This window comes from Falco naumanni, chromosome Z, assembly GCF_017639655.2.
Source record: "Falco naumanni isolate bFalNau1 chromosome Z, bFalNau1.pat, whole genome shotgun sequence".
NCBI classification, from domain to species: Eukaryota; Metazoa; Chordata; class Aves; order Falconiformes; family Falconidae; genus Falco; species Falco naumanni.
Genome location: NC_054080.1, coordinates 40555809 through 40581600, shown reverse-complemented (window position 1 = coordinate 40581600; position 25792 = coordinate 40555809). Strand labels below are relative to the sequence as shown.

Genomic DNA, 25792 nt, shown 5'->3' with positions numbered 1-25792 from the left:
AGATGGTTGAAAAATGCCAGTTCTTTTTTTATCATAAAATTAAAAAAATATTTTAATTGAAAAGCTGAATTTAAAAAGAAATTACATCAAAAGCAGTTTTTGGAAAAGTTTCTGATGAAGAAGTTTATTTCTTGAAAATACCAGACTCAAAAACTTGCACTTAAAGTGCTCCCTTTCTTTCCCTGGTTAGATGCAAATCAGTTATTTTTTGACTAAGGACGATTTTCTAGTTAGGAATGAATAGGCTTATTTCATCAAAGATGCAATCAGAAAATTTCAACCATTCATGCTGAATTGTCAGGGCTCTCAGGGCCCTGATGGGCCTTCCTGTCTCTGCCTACATCTCCCCACCACCCCCTCCACTCCATCCTGACCCTGGGGCCTTCCCCATCTGCCCAATGATCAGGACTCCACATCAGCCCCCTGGGGCCATCAGTTGCTGCCCCAGCAATGCCGGTGCTGCAGCAGGGATGGGCTTCAGCTCCCCACAGCCCTGCCCTGCCAGGCTGTGGGGCAACACTAACACTGAGCAGGAATACTGCCATCAATACTAAGTAATGGGCATAAAAACAGTGAGCCATCAACAGCAGGTAAAAGCAGAATTTGTTGTAAATCAATCATTCATGGCAACTGCACAGTAAGTGTCTGCATGGTGTTTGTGTGTGTCTGTTTATCTCTTGCACTTGCATGGATGTGGGGAGGAAGAGATAGTCCGTATGAGAAGAATGCAGACTATGTTTATTGTTTTTGATTCTCCTTTCCTTTTACTGAGGAAAATACATAAGCATGAGTAACATTAGGTCTGTCACTTTCCTTGGTTCAAATGAGATGCTGCCCTAGTGCTGTTGTTTCTTGTCCTGTGTTGAGTCATGCAGTGTAGATACTTTATCCTGCCTGTGTCTCTGCTGTACGACCAGAGATCATGTTATCACTTTACAAATATAGCATATTAGTACATCTGGAAGGCTAGTCACGTTGTGGGGTTCAAACAGGTCTGGCTGGCCATGAGCTATGCTGCTGCTATAAACAACCTCAGTGTCCCAAATTGAGTAACCACAGAGCACGCTTGGGAGCTCAGAACACTCGTGTTCTTTAGTAGTAGGTAAGTGACAGTTCTGCTGATTATTGTGTTTCTTCAGATGTGTGGGGTCAAGGTGGGAAATGGCAAGGAAGGTGAGAAGTCATTATCAGATCTTCATTGTTGTTACGTGCTGTGGATTTTTAAATGCTAATGTATATGGGAACAATAGCTGAAACATAGGGTGTTAGTCTAAAGTGATGTGTTTGCTGGTTACCTTTAGAAATAGTAAGATTCACTCCATATATAGTTCCTCTAAGTAGATTACATCTGTGACAAATCCAAACTTTATAATTTAGGAAAGCTTTCAAGACTCACTCTGTGGCTCAGTTGTAATAAACCCTTGCTATTACATCTCAAGGACATATGCTGGTGTGAGACCGATTTTCAATAAAAAAATGGTTGGAGAGGTTGGTCATTTATCTTTGTTGTCTGTCAAAATTTAGAGTGGAATTTAAAAAGAGTTATAGAACTTCAGTTTCTGAAGGCCACTTAGAGCTAATCTAACTGGTATAGGAAATCTAGCCTGCTAAATCTTTTGTGAATGAAGACTATCATTTAAAGTCAAATATTGCCGTTATTTTTGCTGTTGTCACTGCCATAAGTATTTATGTGCTGTCTATCACTGACATGTTACTTTCTGTAGTCTAAAAGGTACTGACCAGCTCTCTTCCTTTCAACAGTAGTTAACTGAGCACCATTTCAAGGATCAGTGATGGATGATAATGCTCATTAGCTGAAGAGGTAAATCCTACCAAAGCGTTTCATCCACTTTGCTCTGCTCAGACAGAAGGTGAAGGCAGGGAATTATTCCAAGGAGGTATGTCTAGCTGTCCATGCCATCTGTGTCTCCTATCCACAGGCTGGGAAGGTTTGGTGGGAAAGGAACAGCTGTGGTGAGTGAAGAGAGCTGATAAAATACAGCTGCTACCTCATGACCTTGTGGTGGTGTTTGGACCATTTGATGTAAACTAACTTGGCTGCTGAAATAGCTGAAAACACCATCTTATCTTATCTAAATTGTCTGCCGTATCTTCTTAAATCACAGAATCTGACTGCTTAGGAACTGGCTATGAGCATTTTACTCATGATAAAAGTAATGATCTTGTATCTCACACTGGAAATCAGACTGAGAGGCTTGACACCTTAGGCCTGATGTAGATTTTTGTTCTTTAGCAGTAGAGGAAGATGCAGGTGATGGGATTGGATTCTTATATCAATGCATGGAAAATGGATTCCTGGGAGCAAAATTTTGAGCGTCTTTGGCTAGTCCCAGTTAGGACAGGGAGCATAAAATAACATTTATGATACTGTCATCCACACAGATAACTGCAGAGGCTGGATGCTGTACCTGAAATGTAATAGTAGTAGCCTCACTTCCTGAGGATGGTCCAGGTCCATTAACCTTAAGACAAATGACAATAAGTCAATGAAATGTTGTGCTAAAAAAATAGATGGCATAAAACACGTCTGAGAAACCTGAGACTGTAATTTTATGCTTAATTAAGCTAATCTGATTCTATATGAAAGCCTCCATGTTTTGTTCAGTGACACGGAGTTCAGTTTTATTTGCCATGGGTCTTTGCATGAGTAATTAAGTGGGGTCTCTCTAATAAATTCCTAGCACATGCTCTAGTTTTCCCAAGGCTCTGTTGTCTACTAGCTAAGACAATAGTTTTCACCTGCTGACTACAGCTACATTCATAGATTCACCATGTTTAAAAAGATATAATGCACTGTTCAGCTTACTGTTTCTCCTTTTACAAGAAACAGACTTAAAATACATGCCCGTTTCAAATACATCAGCCCTATCTTAGTCTTATGAGAATTAGACCTCTCTTCAGCAATGTCCAATCAAAAAAAAAAAAAAGAATGGATTTATGTCACAGACGTCAGTCCACTGTTTCATTAGCTTTATTGTCAGTGGAAGAATCACTTTGAATAATTAGTCAGCTCACTGAAGTGCTCGGGGAATACATCTGTAATAAATCCCCTTGCATATGTAACATCTATCATGCTTGATGGCAAACATATTAGTGCTACAAGAGTTGAGGAAGTATAAGGAATATTGTAATTCAGTTGCTAATTAATCCATAATTAAAGACCTAATTAATGAATAACCCTGTGAAAAATTGTCTAAAAATCAAGATGTGAAGAATGCAATGATAAAGAGGAATCTTGTTTGTGAGACTGGTTAATTTACATCTAGAATAGGAACTGATTAATGAAAACTGTCAGTAAAACATGCTGCAGTACTGGACAAAGAGAAATGCGCACATAAAAATGTGTGGAAACTAAGCTCAGCTTTTGCATATGTATATTCACGTATCTTTTTATATTTTATGATATTCATAGTTATTTCTACCTGAAGTATAAGGACTAGAGTACTTTCTCTCTTAGCTGTGGTATGTAAGCAATGTGGAAGTTATTTATTTGTGTGTGAAAGAGGCTAATGTCAGATTCTGTTCTGAAATACCTCATTTATGAAACAGCTAAAGCAGTCAACTCAAAATCAGAGCATTCATGATTAAGCCCCATGATATGCAAAGACACTAATTTCTGAAATTAACTTCAGAGAAAGCTGGACTAATTAATAGCTTGAAAGTGTCACTGTCTGTGTTTGTTTATCTCGTAGCTGGCTGGCTGTGACTGTGCTCTTGAGAGAGCAGGAGGGAACGTTTTGAATTCCCAAAACATCTGGGCTTGCGTCCAGGTGTCAGGACTGCTTTCTCCAGCCGAGGACCAGTTTTTCCCTTTCCTTTGCTATTTATTTCATGGTGTAGCTGCATTAGCTGGATGTCTGCAGACCCAGGCCTTCAGGGGGGCACCTGCTGTGATCCATCGCATTGCCCTGCCCATCGTCCCCAGGACCCAGCCATCACATGAATGCATATGTGATCTGAAGCATGATCTAACTTGGATCCCTGACCCAAAACTCTGTCAAATCTGTACATTCAGCAAATCTAGTGACAGACAAATCAGGCAAACTAGCAGGAAGGATTATTCCTTGCTGCTGTAGAACAAGAGATTGTTACTGGCTGCAAGACTAGGTAGGGAAGAGCAACTTCCTGTTTTGCAGTCCTCTCCCGCTCTCCAAGTGTCATAGGGAAGAACTACCCACCTTACAAGCTGTGCACAGTTAGCACAATATAGTTGCGTACTATGAACATTGTCACCATTTTTCTTGCTCTTTCAATCACAGTGTGTTTCGGTAATTTAATCTTTCCTTGATAACACAAAAAATGTGTTCAGTTGCTATCCAAATGTCAGGTTTCCTTTGAATTATTTAAAGACTTGTGAGATAAATGACTTGATCATTCTGAAGCACAGTGTGTGCGAACTTATTTCCTAAGAAATTATTTGCAGGATTGGTAGCAAATATGTTCAACCACATTTCCCCCTATGTAATCCTGCCAGTAATATTCATACCATTGCAGCAGATCTCCCACAGTGACTATCTGAAAGAAAAAAGACCCAAGTGAATAAGGTCTTAAACAAATTGACAAAACCAAAACATTAATAATTTGGTAACGCATGTAAAACAGCAAAGGAAAGTACATACAGTGCTGTTATTGAGGGCAACCAGGCCCCATGTGAACTCAGGAGGGCTGTAACAGAGACTAATATTGGCTGTATCTGTAGTATCAAAACTATGTTGGACACCTTCCAGACTCAAGAGAAGACACAGGTCTTGTTCTACAGAATGCACTGTGCACAGACCAGTTGGCCAGCATTAACACTGGCGCCAGCTATGCTCAGAGGAGGCTAGACTGTAGTATAATAAAGCCAATATAATTTTGGCTTATGACTAGCTGTATTCAGCTCACTCTAGAAAGGACAGTGATAATGTTGGTAAAACTCCCCAAAAAATGTTGGGAGTATCTGTAAAAGAGTTGGTACAGTTAGTCCTGGAAGGCCACACAGCCATCGTATCTAAGATGACTTTTCCCCTGTGCTTCTCCCCTTTCCTTTCCAAAGATCTTGTCGCCCTTATTTTTGGTAGTATGCTCTTCAGTGCAGCTATACACTGATAGATATTAAATGCTGAGATGAGTGCAGAAGGGCTTCAACCTGTTCATTCAATGAAGCTGCTGGTTTGAAGAGCACTTCTGTCTGGAAATCAGTGTTCCTTTTAGCTTATGCATCCTTAAAGAGTTTGCTTCTCTAAGATCAGGAAGACCATGGCATCTTGTGACACAAGCACATGTAGCGGAGATGAAACTCCTTCAACATTAAACAAAAGTAGCTGCCAAAGGGCTGTTCCATTTTAAAACCCAGTTGCCTGAGTGTTCCTCCACATCCCAAGTTTGTTACACTTCTAACCATATTGCAAGTCACAATTTTCCCCCTTTTTGTTAAGCCCAGAGGAAAAAAAAAATAGTCAAATGCCTCCTTTCAGTTCAGAGGCCAAGTGGGAACACATACAAGTGATCATGCTGTCACTGACTACTGTCAAGGATGCCTGTGGAAACATCTAGCTGGTCTGTGGCAGAGTCCTAAGCAGGGGGTGGGCATATCAGTAGCTGAAGGCAGCAAGGGTATTCAAGCATACTAGACTGATCCAGTTTTACTGGTGGCCCGGAGGAAAAGGGCTTGGGGATGTTGGTAGTTCTGGTGCCCCCAACATGAAAAGGGCATTGGAAGGAGTCTAGAGGAGGGCCACGAAGATGACCAGAGGGCTAGGCCCCTCTCCTATGAAGACAGGCTGAGAGTGTTGGGGTTTTTGAGCCTGGAGTAGATAAGGTTCTGGGCAGACCTTATTGCAGACTTTCAGTACCTGAAAGGGGACCTACAAGAAAGCTGGAGAGGGATTTTTTACAAGGCCCTGTAGTGACAGGACAAGGGGGAATGGCTTTAAACTGAAAAAGGATAGATTTGAGTTAGATATAAGGAACACATTCTTTACTGTGAGGGTGGTGAGGCATTGGAACAGGTTGCCCAAAGAAGTTGTGGGTGCCCCATCCCTGGAAGTGTTCAAGGCCAGATCAGATGAGACTTTGAGCAACCTGGTCTAGTGGAAGGTGTCCCTCTCCATGGCACGGGCTTTGGAACTAGATGATGTTTAAAGATCTGTTCCAACCCAAACTACTCTATGATTCTGTGGTCTGAAGTACACATATCTTTGTAGCGACAATATGAATAACAATAAATAAGGATTAATAAAGATTATAAACACTACAAGGCAGATATCTTCTTCATTCTGTAGTTTTGCAGCACCTTACTGAATAGATTATGATCTAGAGCTCTTGGGTACTCTTTCATTTAAAGAAGAAAGTCTGAATGAAGTACATGCTAGAGAACTGTCTGTGTACCTTTAGGTGAATTTATACAATACGATAAAATAAATGATAAAATAAATGATAAAATAAAAATAATCTATGCAGATATTTAAGCAGATTCTTTTCCTAGCAATAACATTTGGCATTAATATTGTATCATTTAAATGAAAACATGATGAGTATCATCATTAGGATTTTGTTGTTTTGCCACCTAATCCTCCAAATGCTTAAGAGTATTGGTATCTTTATACACATAAGGGCTGTTTAATTTTAAAAGGGTTGTTTATATATACAGTTAATTGATTAAAATGTTTGCAAGATCGTAAAAGAATGACATTGTCTTCTTTTTAAGTTCAGAAGTCTCACAAAAGTGTCCGTAAAGGCATTTGTTCTGTCCCATGCATGCAGGGATAGCTCATGGCAATCAGAGACCTATACCCAAACATTGATAGCAAAAGAGTGCTCTTACGTAAGGAAATGCTTCTCACCTCTGCTGGTCTAGAGATATGGTAGATTATTAAATTCACTTGGAAAGAAGTAAAGATGGGTTTCATTGTTGAGATGGGGTCTATATCAGGGCAAGGTTGAGAGTTGCTTAGAAGAGTGGCTTAGTAAGGTGCTTTAGTGAAAGCATTTCTAGTATGGTGAAATAGAGAAAAATTTGTAGGTCACAGTATCTGGCACTGAAAGTACAGCCTTGAAGGGAGAAATAGGAATTTGTGGTTTAGAATGTAGAGAAGGGAAGTGCTAGTTATAAGGATTCTTGTAAGTCCCTTATTGATGAAAATTGAGACAAGTTTGCTGATGATCTAACCTCTAACCTGCTGGTTGAGGAAGAGAAGATGTGCAAAGGCAATGGTGTTCAAAAGGATTCCTCCCCGCCCCCCCCCCCCGCCCCCCCCAAGATAAGTGTTATTTTTTTCTTCTTCCTCTTCTTAAGAAAAGTATAAAAAGAAGGATGGAGTGAAGCAAAGGGAAACGTCTTTCCTCTGCCATTAGTGCAAGTTTCTCTGGTCAGAATCTCTAGTGTCACTTTGCCAAGTAACACAAATGTTTATTATAAAAATTATTCTTTTTAAATTTTACTTTAAATATATATGTTACTTATAATATTTCCTTAAATGTAATGTGTAGCTGATTATGAAGGGAAAATACTGCAATCATTAAAAGAAGAAATGTGTCCTGTATGGCCAGCTTTGTTTCTGAGATAACCATCACAAGAAAGACAAGAAATCAGTCTGACTTCCCAGTATGTTGCCCTTTAAGAATATTGATTAAGTCCTTGTAGACTACCTCTTTGGACATGTAAATGGTTAGGGATAAGATTATTTCCTTCCACAGTCTTACACAGGGAACTGTTTTCTTCACAAATGATTCTTCTGTAAGTGACATCTTTGCCTTCTCTTTATGTTCCTGAATCCCTTTTCCCCTGGAAAGCACTGCGCTTTCGTTATCATGCATTACTGAGAGCCTTGCTTTGTGATCTATATCACTGATAACTCATAAGACTGAATGAACATTATAACAATGCATCATCTAAGAAAGGTGTGTTGATGATCTACTGCATAATTTAGATGTATATGTCATGCAAGAAAGATGACATTAGGCAGCAAACTCAGTGCAGTTATGAAGTAGAGTCTTGCAATTGCAGGTGACAGTTACTTTTATGGTCAGGACTTGTCCTTAATAAAAGGAAGGTTGCCTGTTTCTTGGGTGAGAAATAACTTGAGTATGTTTTTTGTTTTTTTGCTTACTGCTGTGTTAGTGGGTTGGGTAACTCTCCTAAGTATGACCAAAGCTTGTCCTGAATGAACATGTGTAAATATGGGGTGTGAAAGGAGCAATGCTGGATTACACAAGGATGGGGAAATTGGAGAGGAAGGGAGCTGATGTATGTGTAGATTTGAGTGAACAACCATGTGACTGCTTTGAGGAGGAGTTGGACTAGGTGACCTCCAGAAGGCCCTTTCTAACCTCACTGGTTCTGTGATTTCTGACAATCAGTAAAATGCTTCCCAGTGATTACCTGTGAAGAGTCTGAGTACGGGAGTGAACACAGATGTAGAATACCACTTGAAAGGAAGTTAGGAAGAAGCCTAAAATGAGGCATTTCTCTACTCAAATGTAACTTTCCACCTGTGAGTAACGGAGGATAGCTTTAGGTTTTCTTGTGCAGGCCTAACCCCGTGACTGGAAGAAAGCAATTGTTGCATGTGAAATTGAACAGGTACAGCCCTATGTATTTCTAGAAATGGAAATTATTATTGGTATTTGCTGCTTCTGTCACAAATTCATGCATTTGTGAGCAGGCACACCAAAGAACCTACACTTAGGAACAGGTAAGTTTAGTTTCTGCCAGCTTGCCAGGTTATCTTTTTTGCAGAGCTTCTTATCATCAGGAAGATGGTGGTGTCTGCACTCTGGGAAATATACATTCTGCCATCACACTTGATTCCTCATGCCCATTGTTTGGACTAGGATATGGGGAAAAGCAACAACCCTGTGAAAGCTGTTGGGTGACCTTTTCAGAGTTGGAGATAGCATCAAAGTTTCACAATTGTCCTGTTGAATACTTCTAAAGCCTTAGGCACCCCGTGAATTGGTCAGGATTTGTGGCTTTGCTCCTTCTGAAGAGGTTAGTCCTGAGGAGTTATGATGGACACTGCTCACCTCCCACCCATGTTCCTCCTCTGCTTGGTTTTACCATTGAAGAAAAAGCCCAATGCACTGCATTGCAGCCTAATCCAATATGTGGATAAAAGCTGTATGAACTTTTCAGTGTGAGTGTCTAATAAATCAGTGTCTCAATAAAGAACAGGTGACAACCTGAGAGACAGGAATGTGGGGAGAAAGTCAAAGAAATAGAGTACTTTCACAGTTTATTCAGACTTTGTGTTGATTAAGGCCATCTAGTTCCAACAGAGGTCAAGTGTCCAGCTGCCACTTCACTGTCGCTCAGCAATTCAGCTCCTGCAGTAGCCCTCATACCAAAGCACACTGCTATGAATTGGTCTATTAAAATGAATTAGATCCTGCAGAGTAGAGTGACTGCTGGTCTGCAGCTACTGTGAGGGGAAAGTCCTTGACACTGGGCTTCTTGATTTGGGCAGCAGAGGAGAATGTTTTATTTTATGCGGTAAATGTTTTCCTGTAAATTATTAGTGAATATGTTTTAGAAGGATGCAGCTGATTATAGATAAACCTTTCTGCTGAGAATAAGGTCACTGTTCTCATTACCCTGCTATTAATGGGGTTTTGACTTGGCTGTTGTCAGCAATTGGTTCCAGACAGGTTGGGAACTATTTTTGCCTCACTGTTAGTGCTTGAAAAGATAAACAAGCAATGGAAACAGCTTTATGAACAGCAAAGATGGCAGTTTATATAAACATCCTAAGATACAGAAGACTATGTCATAGAAAAATACTGGTCTCTGACCAGTCTCTGTGCCAGTACTTGGAGGTATTTGTAAGCATGTTTCTTATGGAGATCACAGATAAGGTGAACAGGTAGAAACCTTTTCTCTTGCTGTACCTATGCATAATCCTTTTTAGTCCATGCTGTGCATTTTCCAGAGGACCTGAGGGTGTTTTGCTGGCTCAGAAGAAATTATTCCTTTATGTGTTATGTCTTACGGAGAGATGTACAAGTGAAAGGAGGTGAAAAAGAAAGGGGAGAGTTACAAAGTTGCAAGAGGAAAAAGGCAGAGGGGAAAATCTTCCTCATCAGTATTGAAGCAGAAAGACAGATAATAAATAGCCCCAGCTGAAGGATGTAGAACTTGGAAAAAATGGTCACAGTAAGGTCTGAGGAAAAAGTAATAAATGAAAGCTTGAAAATACCCAGTAAAGGAAGGGGCAGATTGCTCTCTAAATGCTCAGTAGATGGTCTGCTGTTGTTTTCTTTTTTTTTCTCTCTCTCTTTTTTTTTCCTTTAGCTTATTAGTAGTATAATAAATGTGGCATCTAATGAAATCTCAATCGAATAAAAAAAACCCCAGATTTTTGTTTTCTCTGCTTTTTATCTCGGTAGAAGCAATTATTTTTAAAAGGCTTTGAACATCCATTTTATATGATTTGTTTGCAAGTCCATATTATGAAGAATATTGCAAACCATATTATAAAGAAGTAAGCATGACAGAAGTGATCTGTAGACAGTCTAGCTGCATTTCATGAAAACCAGTGTATTGTGATGATTGTACCCTCACCAGTGCTTCAAGCAAGAGAGTACAGTTTTATCTATTTTATCAAGATTTGTATCTGTATTTGCATTAGTGATTTAGTAGGTGATTTGTTTTCTTTGTTGGTACTGATTCATTGCTACAGTTTAGTAAGGAATATCCTGTTGCCATTCCTGCTGTACTTCACAAGATGTAAATCTGAGGTCTTCATCTCTTGGGGTTGTTAAAGGTGTTGCAGTGCATTTTTTTCCTCGAGTAAAAAGAAGGTAGCATTCATATTGGGTCATACTCAAGCATCATGCCTGTTAAAGGGAATGAGAGCCTGGTCGTGGACTTCAGTAGGGGAAGGGTTCATGCAAGAAGTTTCTGTGGCTCTAATTGAATATGGAAATCTTGGTGAGTTAGGTTCCAGTTCAGCTCAGTTCATAACTGCATATGATACATTGATACCAAATCTCTGAATGTTGGAAGTTAATTCTATGCATACTAGTAGGTGGGGAACTCTTTACCTTATCTCTGCCTTAGGTAAGTTTTCATTGTATGTTACAGAGCTGGTCTTTTAATGCCTTTCACAGATAAGCATCTACCTGTGCAAACACTGGAAATTCCTACATTCCACTGGAACAGAATAGCTGGGGTGCATAAACATCAATACATGATGACCCAAGATAAAGTGCTTTTTTGTGACTTACAATGAATAAATTCTTTATGACATTTCGTTTTAATTTTAGTTACATAAATTGTTAAAAATACAAAGTCTTCAAAGTTATTTTCATCAGTGTTACTTAATGAAATTAGTATTTCTTTGCAACTGTGCCTTTATTTTGGAAAGGGAAAAGAATACAAAAAAGTCACCATTTAGCTGTTGCTATAGTTTTTATGTAGAAGACAATTGTATGGTGTATTGACTACTGCCAGCACAAAACCCCAAATGAATTGGGTAAGACGGAAAGCATACTATGTTAAAGTTTCTTGTGACTTCAACTTTTTTTGCACAAATAATTTTAATTTTACTGATAATTTAGTTCCTTATTTTTCTCATTATTCCTTTCCTGAGGTGTTCATGATGCTTGTTGTTGCAGGAGAATCTTAATGTTGACAGTATGGGGCATCAGGTGATAATATTTGACTTTTCTCTCATAAGAGGACTGTGGGAAACTCGAGTTAAGAAGAACAAAGAACGTCAGAGGAAAGAGAAAGAAAGATTAGAAAAAAGCTCATTGGAGAAGTAAGCCAACTTTTATGTTGTTAAATTTAATGGTATCCATTCTTATTATCCACTAACATTGCTATATACTAAGCATTGTCAGATGATTAAATTTTTTTTTTTTTTGGTGTGTGTGTGTGTGTGTGTTGATTTCAATGATTTTTCACCTCCTTTCTTCAGATGATTGTGGGAAATGCAGCACAAGCTAAACTTGTATTTCATTAGTCCCTGCTCTTTCCTGTGTACATTGTGATTTAATAATGGTATATTTTATTGTCTACTGTGTAGACTTAATTTGAAGAGAAAAATAACACATTTTGTACCTTTCTATTGTTGTATGCTATATAAAAGTATGGCTTTTTGTTATGAAATTAATGAAACGTGCTCATAAAATTCAGTACGTGGAAATACTTTATGTCTCAGTTGACAGGAGGAAGGAAAGGAATTAAATAAATGGACACATACAATTGCTTCTTAATAGGACAAAAAGAGTAGAATAAAAGAATTATCAGAGAATTTTTTTCTTGTTCAATTATTAAAGACAGCCTTTATTATAATGCTTGCACCCACTAATCCTGTTATTATTTTTATTTTTATTTAATTTATGGGTTTTTTTTAAACAATATTTTGGTTTCTTTATGGTCATTCCCATTTGGAAACATATATATGACTTACCATTTTTCCACTCTGAGAAGAGAAGAAAGCAATAAAACCCACTTTCTGCATTAAACATAAAATGTACAGGGTTAAACAGTGCCCTTGTTTAAGAGCATAATTGCATTGGACCTTCATGTGGTGGTTTGGCCATCTCAGGAGACTCACAGATATTTCACTGCCAGTGCAGCTTCACTGACAACAGAGCAGCTGGGCTAAGAGGAGACCAGAGTAATACAAAGTCTGATTGCCCTTTCTGTAAGACCTTTCTCTTCAAAGCATCCATATTTGCAGTCTTGGTTCTCCTATCTAAACCCAAAGCTTGCATTAAAAACTATAATCCTAACAAAAAAAAATTTAAAAATGAAGGTCGCCCTTCAGGTTAAATTCTCTAGCAAGGATAAGCTTACTTTTTGCTATGAGCTGTTGGATAAGCTTGCTTTTTGCTATGAGCTGATGGACAGAAAAAAATTGCTTTATGAGTTACGCTTACAGATAACTCTTGGGGTACTGCTGTGACCTTCTTCATAAAAAGAATATTATGACCAGGAATCCATACCTGTAGCTTCTAGTGGCACATGCACTCATCTTGAGAACTGATGAAAGGTTGGTCCCAATGGACCTAAATGTCAACATCCCCCTGTCATGTTTGGTTTAGGTTTTGGTTTTCTGTGGTGCAGAAGATAACTTCTGAGTTTAGTAACATAAAAGCAAAGCCAAACAAAGCCTAGTGCAAGAAGTGCCAAGCATGAGGAACTTCTACATGGAAAAGGGTAACCTTATGTGCTCTGAAGTAGCTAATTTCAGCTCCCATTATTTTTGTCAGTAGCTTATGTTAAGCCTCGTTTCTTACTGTGACCTGTGTTTTCTATAAAAATACATTCTCCCTGCTATTTCTGCCAGTGGTTATTTGTTTGTAGCCACCCCTCCAGCTGAAAGAGTGGAGCTTGACTGCTTGTTCTGATCTTTTCCACTAATGAGGTCCAAAGTCATTCTTTTGTCTTCCTGCATCAGCTGTAGATGAGAAACTTGGGATATGACACAGAGAAGTAAAAGTTTCCAAGTGTATTTTCAGCATTCACAAAGGATTTCTCTTTTTGTTTTCTTCCTTTAGCTTGCAATTTACATACAGTACTTTATCTTGATGCACTTTATCAGGAAAGCTCATGTTCATTCTTATGATGCAGGCCTCATATAATGGATTAATCTGGTAAAATAATGGTCAAAGTCATAAAAGTATTGGTAATAAAATGTAAAATTATGTTAAAATGAAAATACTCTTTGTTTTATGAAATGTGCAGTGACCACTGGTCTTCAGGACCCAATAGTCAGATTGCAAGTTATTTCTTAGATGCTTTTCAGTGCTCCCGAAAATAGTTGGGCCAAAAATAGGACAAGATTTTGCTTGTTGTTAGTGTATCAAAAGTATAAATATAATTGTCATTATTATAAATAAATGCTTAATAGAAATAATGTTTCCCTGTATATATAAATACATTTCATTATTTTAGGGAGTTTCATGAGTGACAAAATTCTGATATTCTACTTGGAGATTAATATTTTATCACTGTCACGTAAAGCCACTGAAATCAATGCTGGTACTTACTGTCAAGTCACAGTAAGAAAGCATTTTGGGAAGGGTTATGACCCAAAACAGTAATTCCAAGGAGACATTCAAAGAAGGCAGTTTCTTGAACTGGGACTGCATTCTAGCATTTAACATTCTAAATATTTATTTTTGCTTGCAGCTGGAGTGAATTCCCAAGTAGGGCTGAAATTAAGAGTTTCTCTGCAAATATACTTGTGTAACAGATGGGTTTGGAATCTGACCTGCTGAGGCTGCTTTGCTTTTATTTTTTTTTTTTTTTTAAAGTCCAATTTTTCTGAAAGAGGCTACAGTTCACTAATGCCCTTGAGACTGTGCAGTTCTTTACCAGTTTAGCAGTGTTGCTATGTAGAAAGCTACCTGGTACTATGTCGTGAAATGTAGCATGTATTATTTGAGGAAAAACTCCCTACTAACCTCTAGGGAACTTTGCTTGCCTTGGGGCAAAGTAATTTAGTTCATGCAGGGTCAGTAAGCAGCCACATGTGAGATATTTCTAGTTTGTGATTGAAGATTTTCTAAGAGGAAAACCTCACAAATAAACACAGAGCTTGAACTTTGTTTGCCTTAATGGTACAGTCTTCAAAGATTCTGGGAACTTACTGGTTTAGAACATGTTTAAGCAGCTGGCCAGTGAAAGCTGATTCTGGAGAACAGTCTACTTCAGAGTATTGTGAGAGGCTCATATCAGGATCTCAGACACTGGTATCACATCACTTTAAGTAGAGTTTATTCAGCCTTCTGTTTCCCCTTTGGTTTTGTGGGACTGTGGAAGTATGGCAGTTTAAGGAACCACTGCTTCTGGGAGCACATATAAACCAGCAACTGAGTATAAAATAAAAAGAAAACCACTGCTTCTGGGAGCACATATAAACCAGCAACTGAGTATAAAATAAAAAGAAACACTACCGTGTTGTGTAGGATTAATTTCATTTTACCTCATGTCCTTAATCCCATCAGACAAGCCCATTCTAAATCTCCCATACAATATGAAACATGAAAGGTTACAAAAAATGCGTACTGTTCTGTGGTTATCTCCATGTTTATGAGAGTTTATATTATGGAAAGAAGCTTGTGTTTATATCATTGTTTTATATTTCATCTTCTAGATTGTGGTAGTAGTGAATGATTTTATATTGTATCCTGAAATCCTGAATGCTGTCAGGCTAACTTGATGTGGTATGTTGATTTTCCCATTTAATTTTTCCTTTCTATTAGTTATTGTTTTGGAAAGGGAATAAGAGTGAAAGTTTACAGTTAGCTTTTTTTTTTTTTTTTTTTTTTTTTTTTAAGGATTGCAACATATTTGTCTTTTGTCTGAAAAGCAGGTAAGGTAAAAATTGAAGGTCAACAAATTAAACATTGAAGTGGGGAAACAGCAGAGCTATTTACCAAGATTAGCTATCTAAATCTTAGCTGTGAAATGGCACAGCCTCCGCTCTCCACCAACCAAACATGCAGCAAAGATAACAGCTTGTTCAGCCACCTCTTCCAGTGTGTCTCTTCTCCAGAAATTTCCTTTCAAGGTCTGGCTAGCTAAATGTGCACGTATTTCCTGAGCTACACACTTCCTGAATGTTAAATGTCAAAAGAAAACTTTCACTCTGCAGGCAGACAGTAACTTTTTTCCCTGACAGGTTATGTGTTTGTTTAATAAAATAGATTTGTCTTTATCTCTCTGCTAAACTTCAGTGTTATAACTGTCTGTACCTGAACTACGATTTTGTTTGTGATGTTTACCTTTGTTCTCCTACTCAATAGCCAATTCAGTATTTTTTCTAAGCAAGCCTGAAACTCAGGCTTGTGAGTCCTTCGTCCCAAACAGAAACTATAGGCAACAAGCTGGGAGTAGATCTGCAGCACTAATAACCACTTAAGTTGTTTGCCTTTGTTCTTAGGTACTTGTGCATACACACCTTGCATCTAATATAATGCACACAAATGTGTTGAAAGATAAGAGCTGCTGTTCAGCCACAATCCTTTACAATCCATGGAAGAGCCTGGTAGAGGGACTGAAATTAAATCAATCCAATTGAATTTGAAACAAATGTCCATCAGGAATATTAGTTTGGGCTGAGCTTCAGTTTAACTGTCATGCTTTTATAAAAATTCCATAGGTTTATTTAATGATCCTGAGTGGCTAGTGATTCTGATTTAAACATCACCCAGGAGTACTAAACTGGTGTCACCATGTAGCGCTCTGGCTATTTCTTCCATCCAGATTTAGAGGTAACAGTGCCATCTAATGAAACTTCCATTCTTTGTCTACAGTAACAGCTTTTCCTCAAGACCTCCTAATCGGATGTTGAGCAGTGGGTAATTGCAGAAGGAAGAACCACTCGAAGAAACCCAGCTGCTGTTCATTTACGGAGGTGGCTCTGGAATCCTTACTAATGCAGTCTTCTTGTTTTCCAAGCTGGTCGCTCCTTTGAAGGGTGTGATCACTGAATTTATTTTACAGTAACTGTTTGCATCAGGTTGATTAGAATTGTGATTTTGTTGGAGGATCTAAAATGCCAAGCAAGGGACTCCCATATCCTTGAAGGGAAATATTTATAATAATAATAAAAAAAATTATACGTTGTTAAATCTTTTTGCTGCAGACATACTCCAATAGTGAAGTAATGTTTGGGGAATGATTACCTGAAGACAACTTCAGCACTAACCAGACTGGAACTACTTGATTATTCCATTTCTGTGTGGCTCCTGTCTCATATCTATATGCTATTAGTCCTGAAAGTTTACTGAGAAACAGCCATGTATTGGAAACAGCTTGCTAGAACTAACCTTTCCTCTACTGTTTACAGTCTGCTTTAGTGACTAACCTTTCCTCTACCATTTAGTCTTCTTTAGGTGTGCTTTTGTGTTACAGATGATGGTATGACACATAACTTTTTTTTTTTTTTGTTTTGACAAATATAAGCAGCATGCAATCAGCTTGTTTTAAAATTAGTTGGACTATTTGCCTAATTCAAGTGGAAATACTGGAGTAGTTAGCTGAGTTGGAATCTTAGCTTTCATTGTCTTGTGTCCAGAAAAAATACTTATTTTTGTTCATACTCCCACCTAAATTAGGCTTGATTTGACTAACACCCACTTTTTGAATATTGAAAATGGTGGTTGTTTCTTTAATTTGATGGCAACTGTTTGATCAAGCTCTAGAGGCAGATCAAAATATTTTATTGCTGAACAGTAATAAAAAGACATAAACTTCAGGAGAGATGTGATTTAATAACCAACTCATTTGTTTGTCATATATGAAAATGTGTTCCTGGAATATCAGGAGCCTTTAAAGTGCCAAGACCAGAAATTAAATTTCTCTGAAAGTATATTAGTGCATTTAAAGGCTGATTTTATTTGTGTGGTCTTTTTTTTTTTTTCCTGTTTGCCACACTTTCAGATGCCTTTCATGTCTTTCCTGAAGATTCACATGGTAGCCTCTAGATAGGACTAATGTGGTGGTAATTCTGTTTTATTTGAGGATTATCACCAAAGGAAGACTTAAAATGGTCTTTTATGAAAATACCTTTAAGAACTACCATCATTTCAATTTTTTGACAAAGACAGAGCTGAGTGACAACCATGTAACTGAACAGATCCCTTTGGTTTGATCTCAATTGTAACCTGCAGCTTACAGCTTTATAATCTTTGCTTAACGATACATACCAGTTTAATGTAAGTTGCACCTCCAGGCCAGGAAAGCTCATATTGATTCACTTGGTTAGTGTGTACCCCAAGGGTGCAAGCAGGGGTTGTAAAATATTAGAGCCTCTGCTCTTAGGATATATAATGTTTTCATTCTGAGATGTATTGTACAAAATTATGCATGTAAGTTGCTCTGCTTTAATTCACTTTCCATCTGTTCAAAATGTGTTTGTCAGTACTTAGCCTGGTGACCATAAGCAGACATTCTTTAAAAGATTAACAGTGCATGTTGCCATCATTTAATGTATAAGTAAAGAATAAATTTGACCCAGGATTTCCACATTAGTGCATGTTTTTAATGTTGAATTCCTAAACAGGCTTAATTTTTAATGCCTGTCTTTTCTCTGAGGTCAATATTTCACTGACTGATCTGGTTAACAGCAGTTTATGTTAAGTGGATTTTATTTTATTTTGCTAACAATGTGTCATGACCTCCTGAGATTTGTGTTTTGTACATGTTATCAGTAAAGTGGCACAGGACAGTTTATTCTTTCATCTTTAATGTAGCTTCCTTTGTGCTATTTTCAAATTCCTTGTTGTGAGAGAGAAAATTTTTAGATCTGAGACCTCTGCTGTCATCTTCCTGGGGTCTACCTGTCAGCCAGCACTGAGATGCCTTATTTCTTATTGAGAGTTAGACTTCTTGACCTCTTCTTTCTGTTTGTTAAGCTTCTAATGTTCTTAGAATTTATACTGTGAGGAACAAGTCAGTCATTTTTTGTGCATGAATGAAAAGCAATGAATTTAAAAAAAGCATCTTTGCGGCAAGCTTTTTCAGTGCATTGAATTATGCACCGAGATCAAATGTTGATTGCTTTGTAAGAAAATGAAGGAATTCCATGGAAATGAGAGGTCAGTAATGCAAAGTTTCACAGAGGGACAGAAAAGCTGTATGTGGAGGACTGGAAGGGGAAGTGAGAAGCAGCAGTGGTAAGCAAAGCTAGAATCACTCAGAATATTTTAGAAAAAAAGAATGCCAGGGTTTTGGTCCTGAAAGACATATTTCAACTTTCATGTCTGTTGATTTGAAACATTCCAACATCTGAGTGATTCCACAGTGCAGCTGGAGGGGATACCCTTCAGCAGGTCTGCCTTGCGCAATCAGGTACTCAGTTGTCTCTCCCTCTGTAACCAGAAATATCAGATGCAACATATTGAAGGATCACAAAATGGGCTAAGGACCTGTGTCTGCTATAACCTTTTTCGTGTCTTTGTTATCTCAAGTACCTTCAGAAAAGATCTTGAGATACTATGGGTTGGTGGTGAACTCTTCCATCACTGTACTAGCAGCTGTAGTAGCTCGAGTGACTCCTTGAGCTGAAGATGTTGCTAGACATGTTTTCTGTCTGTCCAACCTTTCTCTTCCTAACTCATTTATATATCACAGCTTGCTGTGGTATAAAGCAGTCTACAATCAGACACTGAGAGAAACAAGGAGTTTTACTTCAAATCTGTATATTTTTTATTCTCAGTTATCCTCTGTTGACACTTTAAATATCAGAAAGTCCTCCAGATGCCTACTTATAAAGAACATACTGAACTCTCTAATGAAAACTGAAGCCAAGGATAACTTTTCTGCAGCTCTCAATAACTTCCTTAACTATTCCTTCACTGCTCCTTTCATACCTTGATAAGTTATTGCTCCTACCGTCTCTCTGAGAGGCTTTCTGCTTCTGATATTCTAGAAATCCTTTTCCTATTCATTTGTATACCTGCAGTAAGTGGCTTCACTTGTTTTTTTGTGATTTTACATTTAATTTACCAGAATTTGTTCTGCCTTCTAATTTCTTCATTTGAACATAAATGCCATTTTATCTTTTATATTTTTCTGTTTTTGGAAATGAGAGGAGAAAGAGATCCTTACAGTGGTTTCATTAGAATGTACTTTGAGATTGTGCCGTCTTCGTGCAGTCTGCCAGCACTTTACCCAGTGAGCTGGATGTTCAACCAACTTCACTGTTATATGCAGCTCATCTTCTGAAATATTTGTAGATGTTTTTCCTTATTTTCTCTTTATAAAGATGTTTCATGGGAGTACACTGCTGTCATTATAGAGGGAGCTTTCTGTAGGTCTCTGATGACCTATGTACAGTGTGCTGCTCCTTGAAATGACATCAGGTCCTCCTGTGGTCTCTCAAGCTAGCTGGTTTGATAAACAGTATGAAAGTGTATATTGTCTGCAGTGCATTAATGTACTGTGTGTATGCTGATAGCTGAAGTCTCTTGCTGTTGCTGTGCTCTCTGCTTTAAATTCTCCCTAACATCCCCTAAGGTTTCAGTAAGTGCCACAATTCGTGCTGGGCAGTTTACAGCTGCCTCAGTAATACCTTGCCTTTTTAGGCACGCAGTTTTGATCCCTAAAGATTTATTTTGATAGCACTGAGTCAAATACAAATTTTAATCTATGCTATCATATTCCCATAAATATATTCTGCCCTGTAGTTTCTATCTCATACCTTGCTATGAGTGCCCCAAAAATACTTGTTTTCACCAAGTTTGAAAGATGTTTCCTGTACCTGAGTTTATAACAGATTTCTTGTATGTGACTTAAAACCAGGCATTCTGTTTCATGTGCCATTTTTTTAATGTCTTAGCATTTCAGTCAGAATCCCTTGCTTAACTGTGAATAGGTGTACAGGTTTTGATAATTCCTGCTTGAACTTTACAAACTTACATGTGATTCTTTATAGGACATACCACTTTCGACTCTTTCTAGGGGGCACATTGTCCTGAACTTTATGTCCTTCTTCACATGTCAGTTTTCAAGTCTTTAGCTTAAAGAAATTTGGCAGAGGGTGGAGATCACATAAATGAATCTCACAAAAATATAGCATTCAAAGCATGAGATCAGATTTATGAAGCAAGGTGCTCTGCACAGTCTTATTTTGGTATAAAGAAGTCTTGCTTCAGTTGATCAACCTCTTCCTTAATTGAGTAAGCTGAAATAAATCCCTCTTTAATTAAAGCATGTGTTTTTGTTGTGTTTCATTATATCAAATTCAGCTTGCACCTGAAGTTATATGGGTAAAAATTTGTCCTGGAGGTAAGCCTCAAGTAACACTGAAATTGAATCTGAAAGTACTTGATGTGGTAACTTTGACCTCTGCCTCTACCTGGTACAATGATATTGGAAGATAATGTGTAAAAAATTAAAAAAAGATCATTATACTTGAACAAGAAAGGGCAAGGAAAAGGAATTTTTCTAAACTTCTTACTTTCTAAAATGACTTCATTCCAACTAAAAATTTTACATATATCACCAGGTCCTTGTTTTTGTTTATGCATAGAACTTGTTCTGTGAGAATATATTTCCTACCTTATTGAAATAACGGGCATCATTCATGCTGTTTTCTGTGACAGTGTGCTTAGTCTCTACTTTTCTGTTATTCCCTGAGTGTATCTGTTTTATAATCTGTAAATGAAATCCTGCTCATCTGAAATCTGTGTGTGAGTCTAGAAAATCTAAGCATGACTCCAGGAACACTGGGTATTTTCGTTTGTTTTATTTTGTTTTTTTTTAAAATGGTCAATACATGAAATACATATTTTTGTTTTCTTCAGTACTTGTGCAACAAAGGTGAAGCTGTAAGGCTTATTGGCCATATTGTTTCCTCTGATTCACATAAACCATTTTTTGACACTATTTCAGGATAAAGCAGGAATGGAATTTCATACTAGAGTGCCGGAAGAAAGGCATTCCTCAATCAAAATACCTCAAGAATGGCTTTGTAAACACTGATGAAAAGATCTTGGACAATTACGGAAAGGCTCCTCAGCTCCAGAAGAGGCGTGCTTTGTCAGATGAAGCAAATAAGGAAAAAAACAAGTTTATTTTTCAGCTTTCTGGAGAGCAGTGGATGGTAATTATAATGGAAAATATTTCTATTGTTAAAGAGTTTGGGTAGCCTAGCACTGCAACTTCCAATCCCCAAAGCCCCCTTTTTTTTTTTTTTTTTTTTTTTGCCAATGCATATGAGATTGATGCTTTTTCACAGTATTAGAAGTGACAAAAGCACTTCCTATCTTACTCTGAACTAGTGGCTTAGTTTTCAAATATGCTTATTTTAAATTCTCTACTGATACATGTAATTCAGCCTTCTCAAAAATTTTGGTGTAAGCAATCATATTGCAATAAGGTATCTTTCTCTGAAATTCCCCAGTAGGTGGAAAAAGATGCAAAAAACATTCAGCTTTGTTGGCTTGTTGATGTCTTCTACTACTCAAGACATCTGTCTTCTTGCTCTAATGGTGTGCTAACATTTTTGTCAAGCTCTGTTCAAATCAAAACTAATATTAGCATCAATCCACAATGGCCTTGCTGAAAAAAGCATTTTTTATGTGCAGTTGTGTTTGATGTGAAACAGCTGTTTGGAAGTAAGTTCTGAATTAGTGCTGTTTCAAAATGCAGCAAAAGGTAGAATAGGGTTGGTCTGAAGGCTTCTAGATATGTTAAAACTTTGACTGAAATGTATTTAGCGTACACACTATTAACATGAAAGTCTTTTGACGTCTTCATTACAAAAAATGCAAGTTAAAAGTCAATTGATCAAATGGCTAAATTTTACTAAAACAGTTCTTTTGATATAACTTTACCCCAGATTTGATTTTGAATATGAAGATTTTTCTTTCTCAGCTTTCGTCTTTTTCTGGCCTCAGCTCTTTTCCAAATAAACACAAAATAGATGAAATTTTTGAAAAATAGAAAACCCTGCTTCCCATCCAACTCTAGTAAGGAGGCTATTTCTTCAGTCGGTGCCAGCCATTCATGTGGTAGGACTGGTTGCTGGAGAGCTATCACATTTCATCTTTCAAGAGCCTTGGATATTGGAAATGAAGTTAAAGTTGTGTAGTCTTATATTGCACACTTCCCTGTGCTGTAAACTTTGTACGTAAGTTAGAAGAAAAAAAGATATTACAGCTCCCTAGACACTGATATAGTAGGAATTGCAAATATTTTCAGTGCATCAGGGAGCAGAGAGCTGTATAACTAAACTTTTCTATTGCTTATTCTCTTTTTGGCAAACTGTTAACATTTTGCTTTGTCACCATAAACAAAGCCTCACTTTAGGAGGCAAAATCAAACACATATAATTTGCTCTGCTTTCCAGAGCATTTAATTTCAATTTGACACACTGAAAGATCACATTTAAGAGCTATCAGTGTACTGTTATGTACATAATACTACCTTGAACAGTACACTCCTAACCACCCTGCACTTCTTTTCTGTCTACATATCCTGTGCTCTCTGTGGCCACATCACACAACCACTGTGCCTCATTGTCCAGCTCTAGCCTGGTTAAAGTGGGTTTTCTTTTTCACCAAGATACTGTGACATAGTTCAGGTGTTTGCAGACAAAGATAAAATCAAAGCTGCTTTATTAAAAATCAAAGAACATCACCAGTCTCTAACAGCTGAAAATGATTTAAAAAAATGTGAAAATTCTCTTGATAAAGTTCTGAAGGAAGTATATTTCACTTTATTGCAGAAATTTTGTAAAAATTGCATTGGTTATACAAATCATGTCATTTATTTTGTGTTCTTAAATCTCGACTGCTGCTTCTAAACCAAAGACAGAATCAGACATGACACTTTTTTCCCCTATTGCTCTCTCACAAAAAAGTGCACTTAGGCAAAATGAATTTTCAGACTATACAACCAAAGCTGCACAGGCTGGTAATTTGCATGTGAAAAGGTCTGCGGACATGTGACAGTTTTCTCAGAGAAACCTGTGTGTTACATAGCTGGGACCTGTGGTATCAGTTGTGGTTTTGTTTTAATGTGTTTTGCACACACAAATACACCTACGAGATGAAAGTTTGGATGATTAAGCATTCAGGCGCTAGGAGAAGTCAGAGCTGGGATTGCCTGTGCAGTTTTACAGGCAGATAGCCAGCTCAGCTTGCTGTTGGCTGGCCACTTAGGGTTGGCAGCAGCAAACAGCACAGCCCTGTGAAGTGTCCATTTGGGAACTGGCTGCTCAATCCTCTATCTCACTTGCTTTTAGCTGATAAGTATTTCCATTATGTTTCCCCTTTCCTCTCATCAGTGAAGCAGTAATATATCCTCCAGACAGTTGATAGCTAAATCTGAGTAGGTTGTTGGTATGACTTACAGATTTAATTTTGAGAACAGGGCTTGCTTCTGGGCTGTAGCAGTTCTCTTTCTGGATGCTGTGAAGTTAGGTCTTCAGGAGGAGTAATCCCCAGCACAGGGATTTTTCAAGATCAAAGCAAGTGGCTTTACCACATCCTTGCCATAGGTCTCAGTGGAAGGGTTCTCATTGGAAACTTCAGCAGCAAATGAGCTGAGTGCACAGATCAGCTAATGATGTTATTTGCCACGTTGCAGTCAGTTAGAATGGTAGCTTGTGCTGGGCATTAATCAGTGCCTAGGCTGTCTAGACGGTAAAAGTGTAGACATGTAACAAAGATGCTATCGTCTCGTGCTCCACATCCATACAGCATAACAGTGAATCTGGCCCACTGATTCTGCATTGTTGAGTATCAGGTTAAAAATGGGTTTTATAAAACACCCCATCATACACTGGAATAGCTTGGAAAATTGTTTTGAAAATCACCTGGAGAGTGCTTTTTTGAAAAGATCTTAGATCTCCTCCTGAGAACCTTTGTAAGGGAGAAAATCAGAACAGTTAACACATTTTGAAATCCTACTAAGATGTTCTTCCTTCCAGGACCCCTCTGCCACTTTTTTTCCCACCTGTCAAATGCCATTGAAATTTCTATGTATTTGCATCAGGGGGAGACCTAATAATAATTTTCCTAATAATTCCTTGTAATTACTTAAACATATCTGAGGAAAAATAAAGCTCATACAATGAATGTTAGGTTACAGAAATAGGCACAGACCACTAGCTAAAGAGAGTAGGGCTTGATTTTACAGCATATGAGTTCTGAGGAATTGTATTCTGTTTACGCAGACCCGTAATTCCTTGTGGATGATTAATTCTTACTAATTATCATTCATGTTTAGGCTAATTTTTTGAGACGTGCAGTTTAAGCCTCTAGACATTTCAAGTCACAAAGGTTTTCTAACAGCATGGTCACACAAACTTAAAAGGAAATCGAATAACGCTGTCAGTAGGGTTAATATCAAGCCTTCATGCTTGAAGAGCATATACTCAGTGAGTCCCTTTGAATCTGAAAGTCCTCCTCTGACCTGGGTACTGGTTTGGCCATGTCTGTCCAGAGAGGTTAGCTTCTACTGTGGACAGTGGTTGATAACTACAGCGATGAGATAGTTTTGTCTGTCAGAACTCCACCTGGAAGAGGCTGTGTGACAACATCCTTAAGGGTCAGTGGTCCTTGCCTACTCTTTTGCATACCAACCAAATATTTACAACTTGTGTCTGTTATCACTGGCATTTCTGCCAGCTGGGAACAGTAACGAATTAGGAAAGAAAAGGTCTTATAACGACAAAGGAACCAGTCTTATAACCTGATGTAAATGAAATCAGGCAGGCTTTTCACTTCTCTTTGTAAAAAAATCAGACAGAATCCAGTTGTATTGCCCCATGAGTGAGTCTCTTAAATCCTCTGGTGTTTGCAAAACCCATGGGATTGACAGCATGAGTATGGTGTACTGTGCCACAAGTAATCTGAGGTTCCGAAGGTATGTTTCAGAAAAACTTGGTATTTATCTGAGAGTTTTCCAGGCAAACCCACCACAAAAAGTTGCTGTGTAAGGACTCTGAACTCTTGAATTGTCTGTTTGAATCAGTTGCCTAGGAGAGAATGATGAAGAGTTGATGAAACCCTTCACTGAGATCCTTTGTACATGTAGACATGTACCTACAGGATTAAATTAGTTCTTCAGAGAAATAGCACTGCTACTAGAGCAGAATGAAAACTATGGCAAAATAATACCATGAATATTCATATAATTTTTTCAGTGACTTCACTTTAACTGTTTTTCCCCTCTGAGTGTTTACTTTCTGCTCCTGACTAATGAATGTTGATTCTCCAGTGGGTCAGTGAATTTCAAATGATTTTCAAAAAATATTCAGGAAAAACAAATTATTGAATTTGTGACATCAATATTGGGAAAGGAAAGGTGATGATATTCATC

At 37.9% G+C, this 25792-nt stretch overlaps 1 protein-coding gene across 1 annotated transcript in view; it reads left to right on the top strand.

The window, feature by feature from the left end:
* The first annotated feature begins 11637 nt into the window (after positions 1-11637).
* Positions 11638-25792, top strand: part of LRRC2 (leucine rich repeat containing 2) — a 52332-nt gene continuing 38177 nt past the window's right edge. The window contains exons 1-2 of the mRNA XM_040580580.1: positions 11638-11762; positions 21356-21566. Coding sequence (XP_040436514.1) covers positions 11638-11762; positions 21356-21566 — 336 coding nt within the window. The remainder of the gene's footprint in view (positions 11763-21355; positions 21567-25792) is intronic.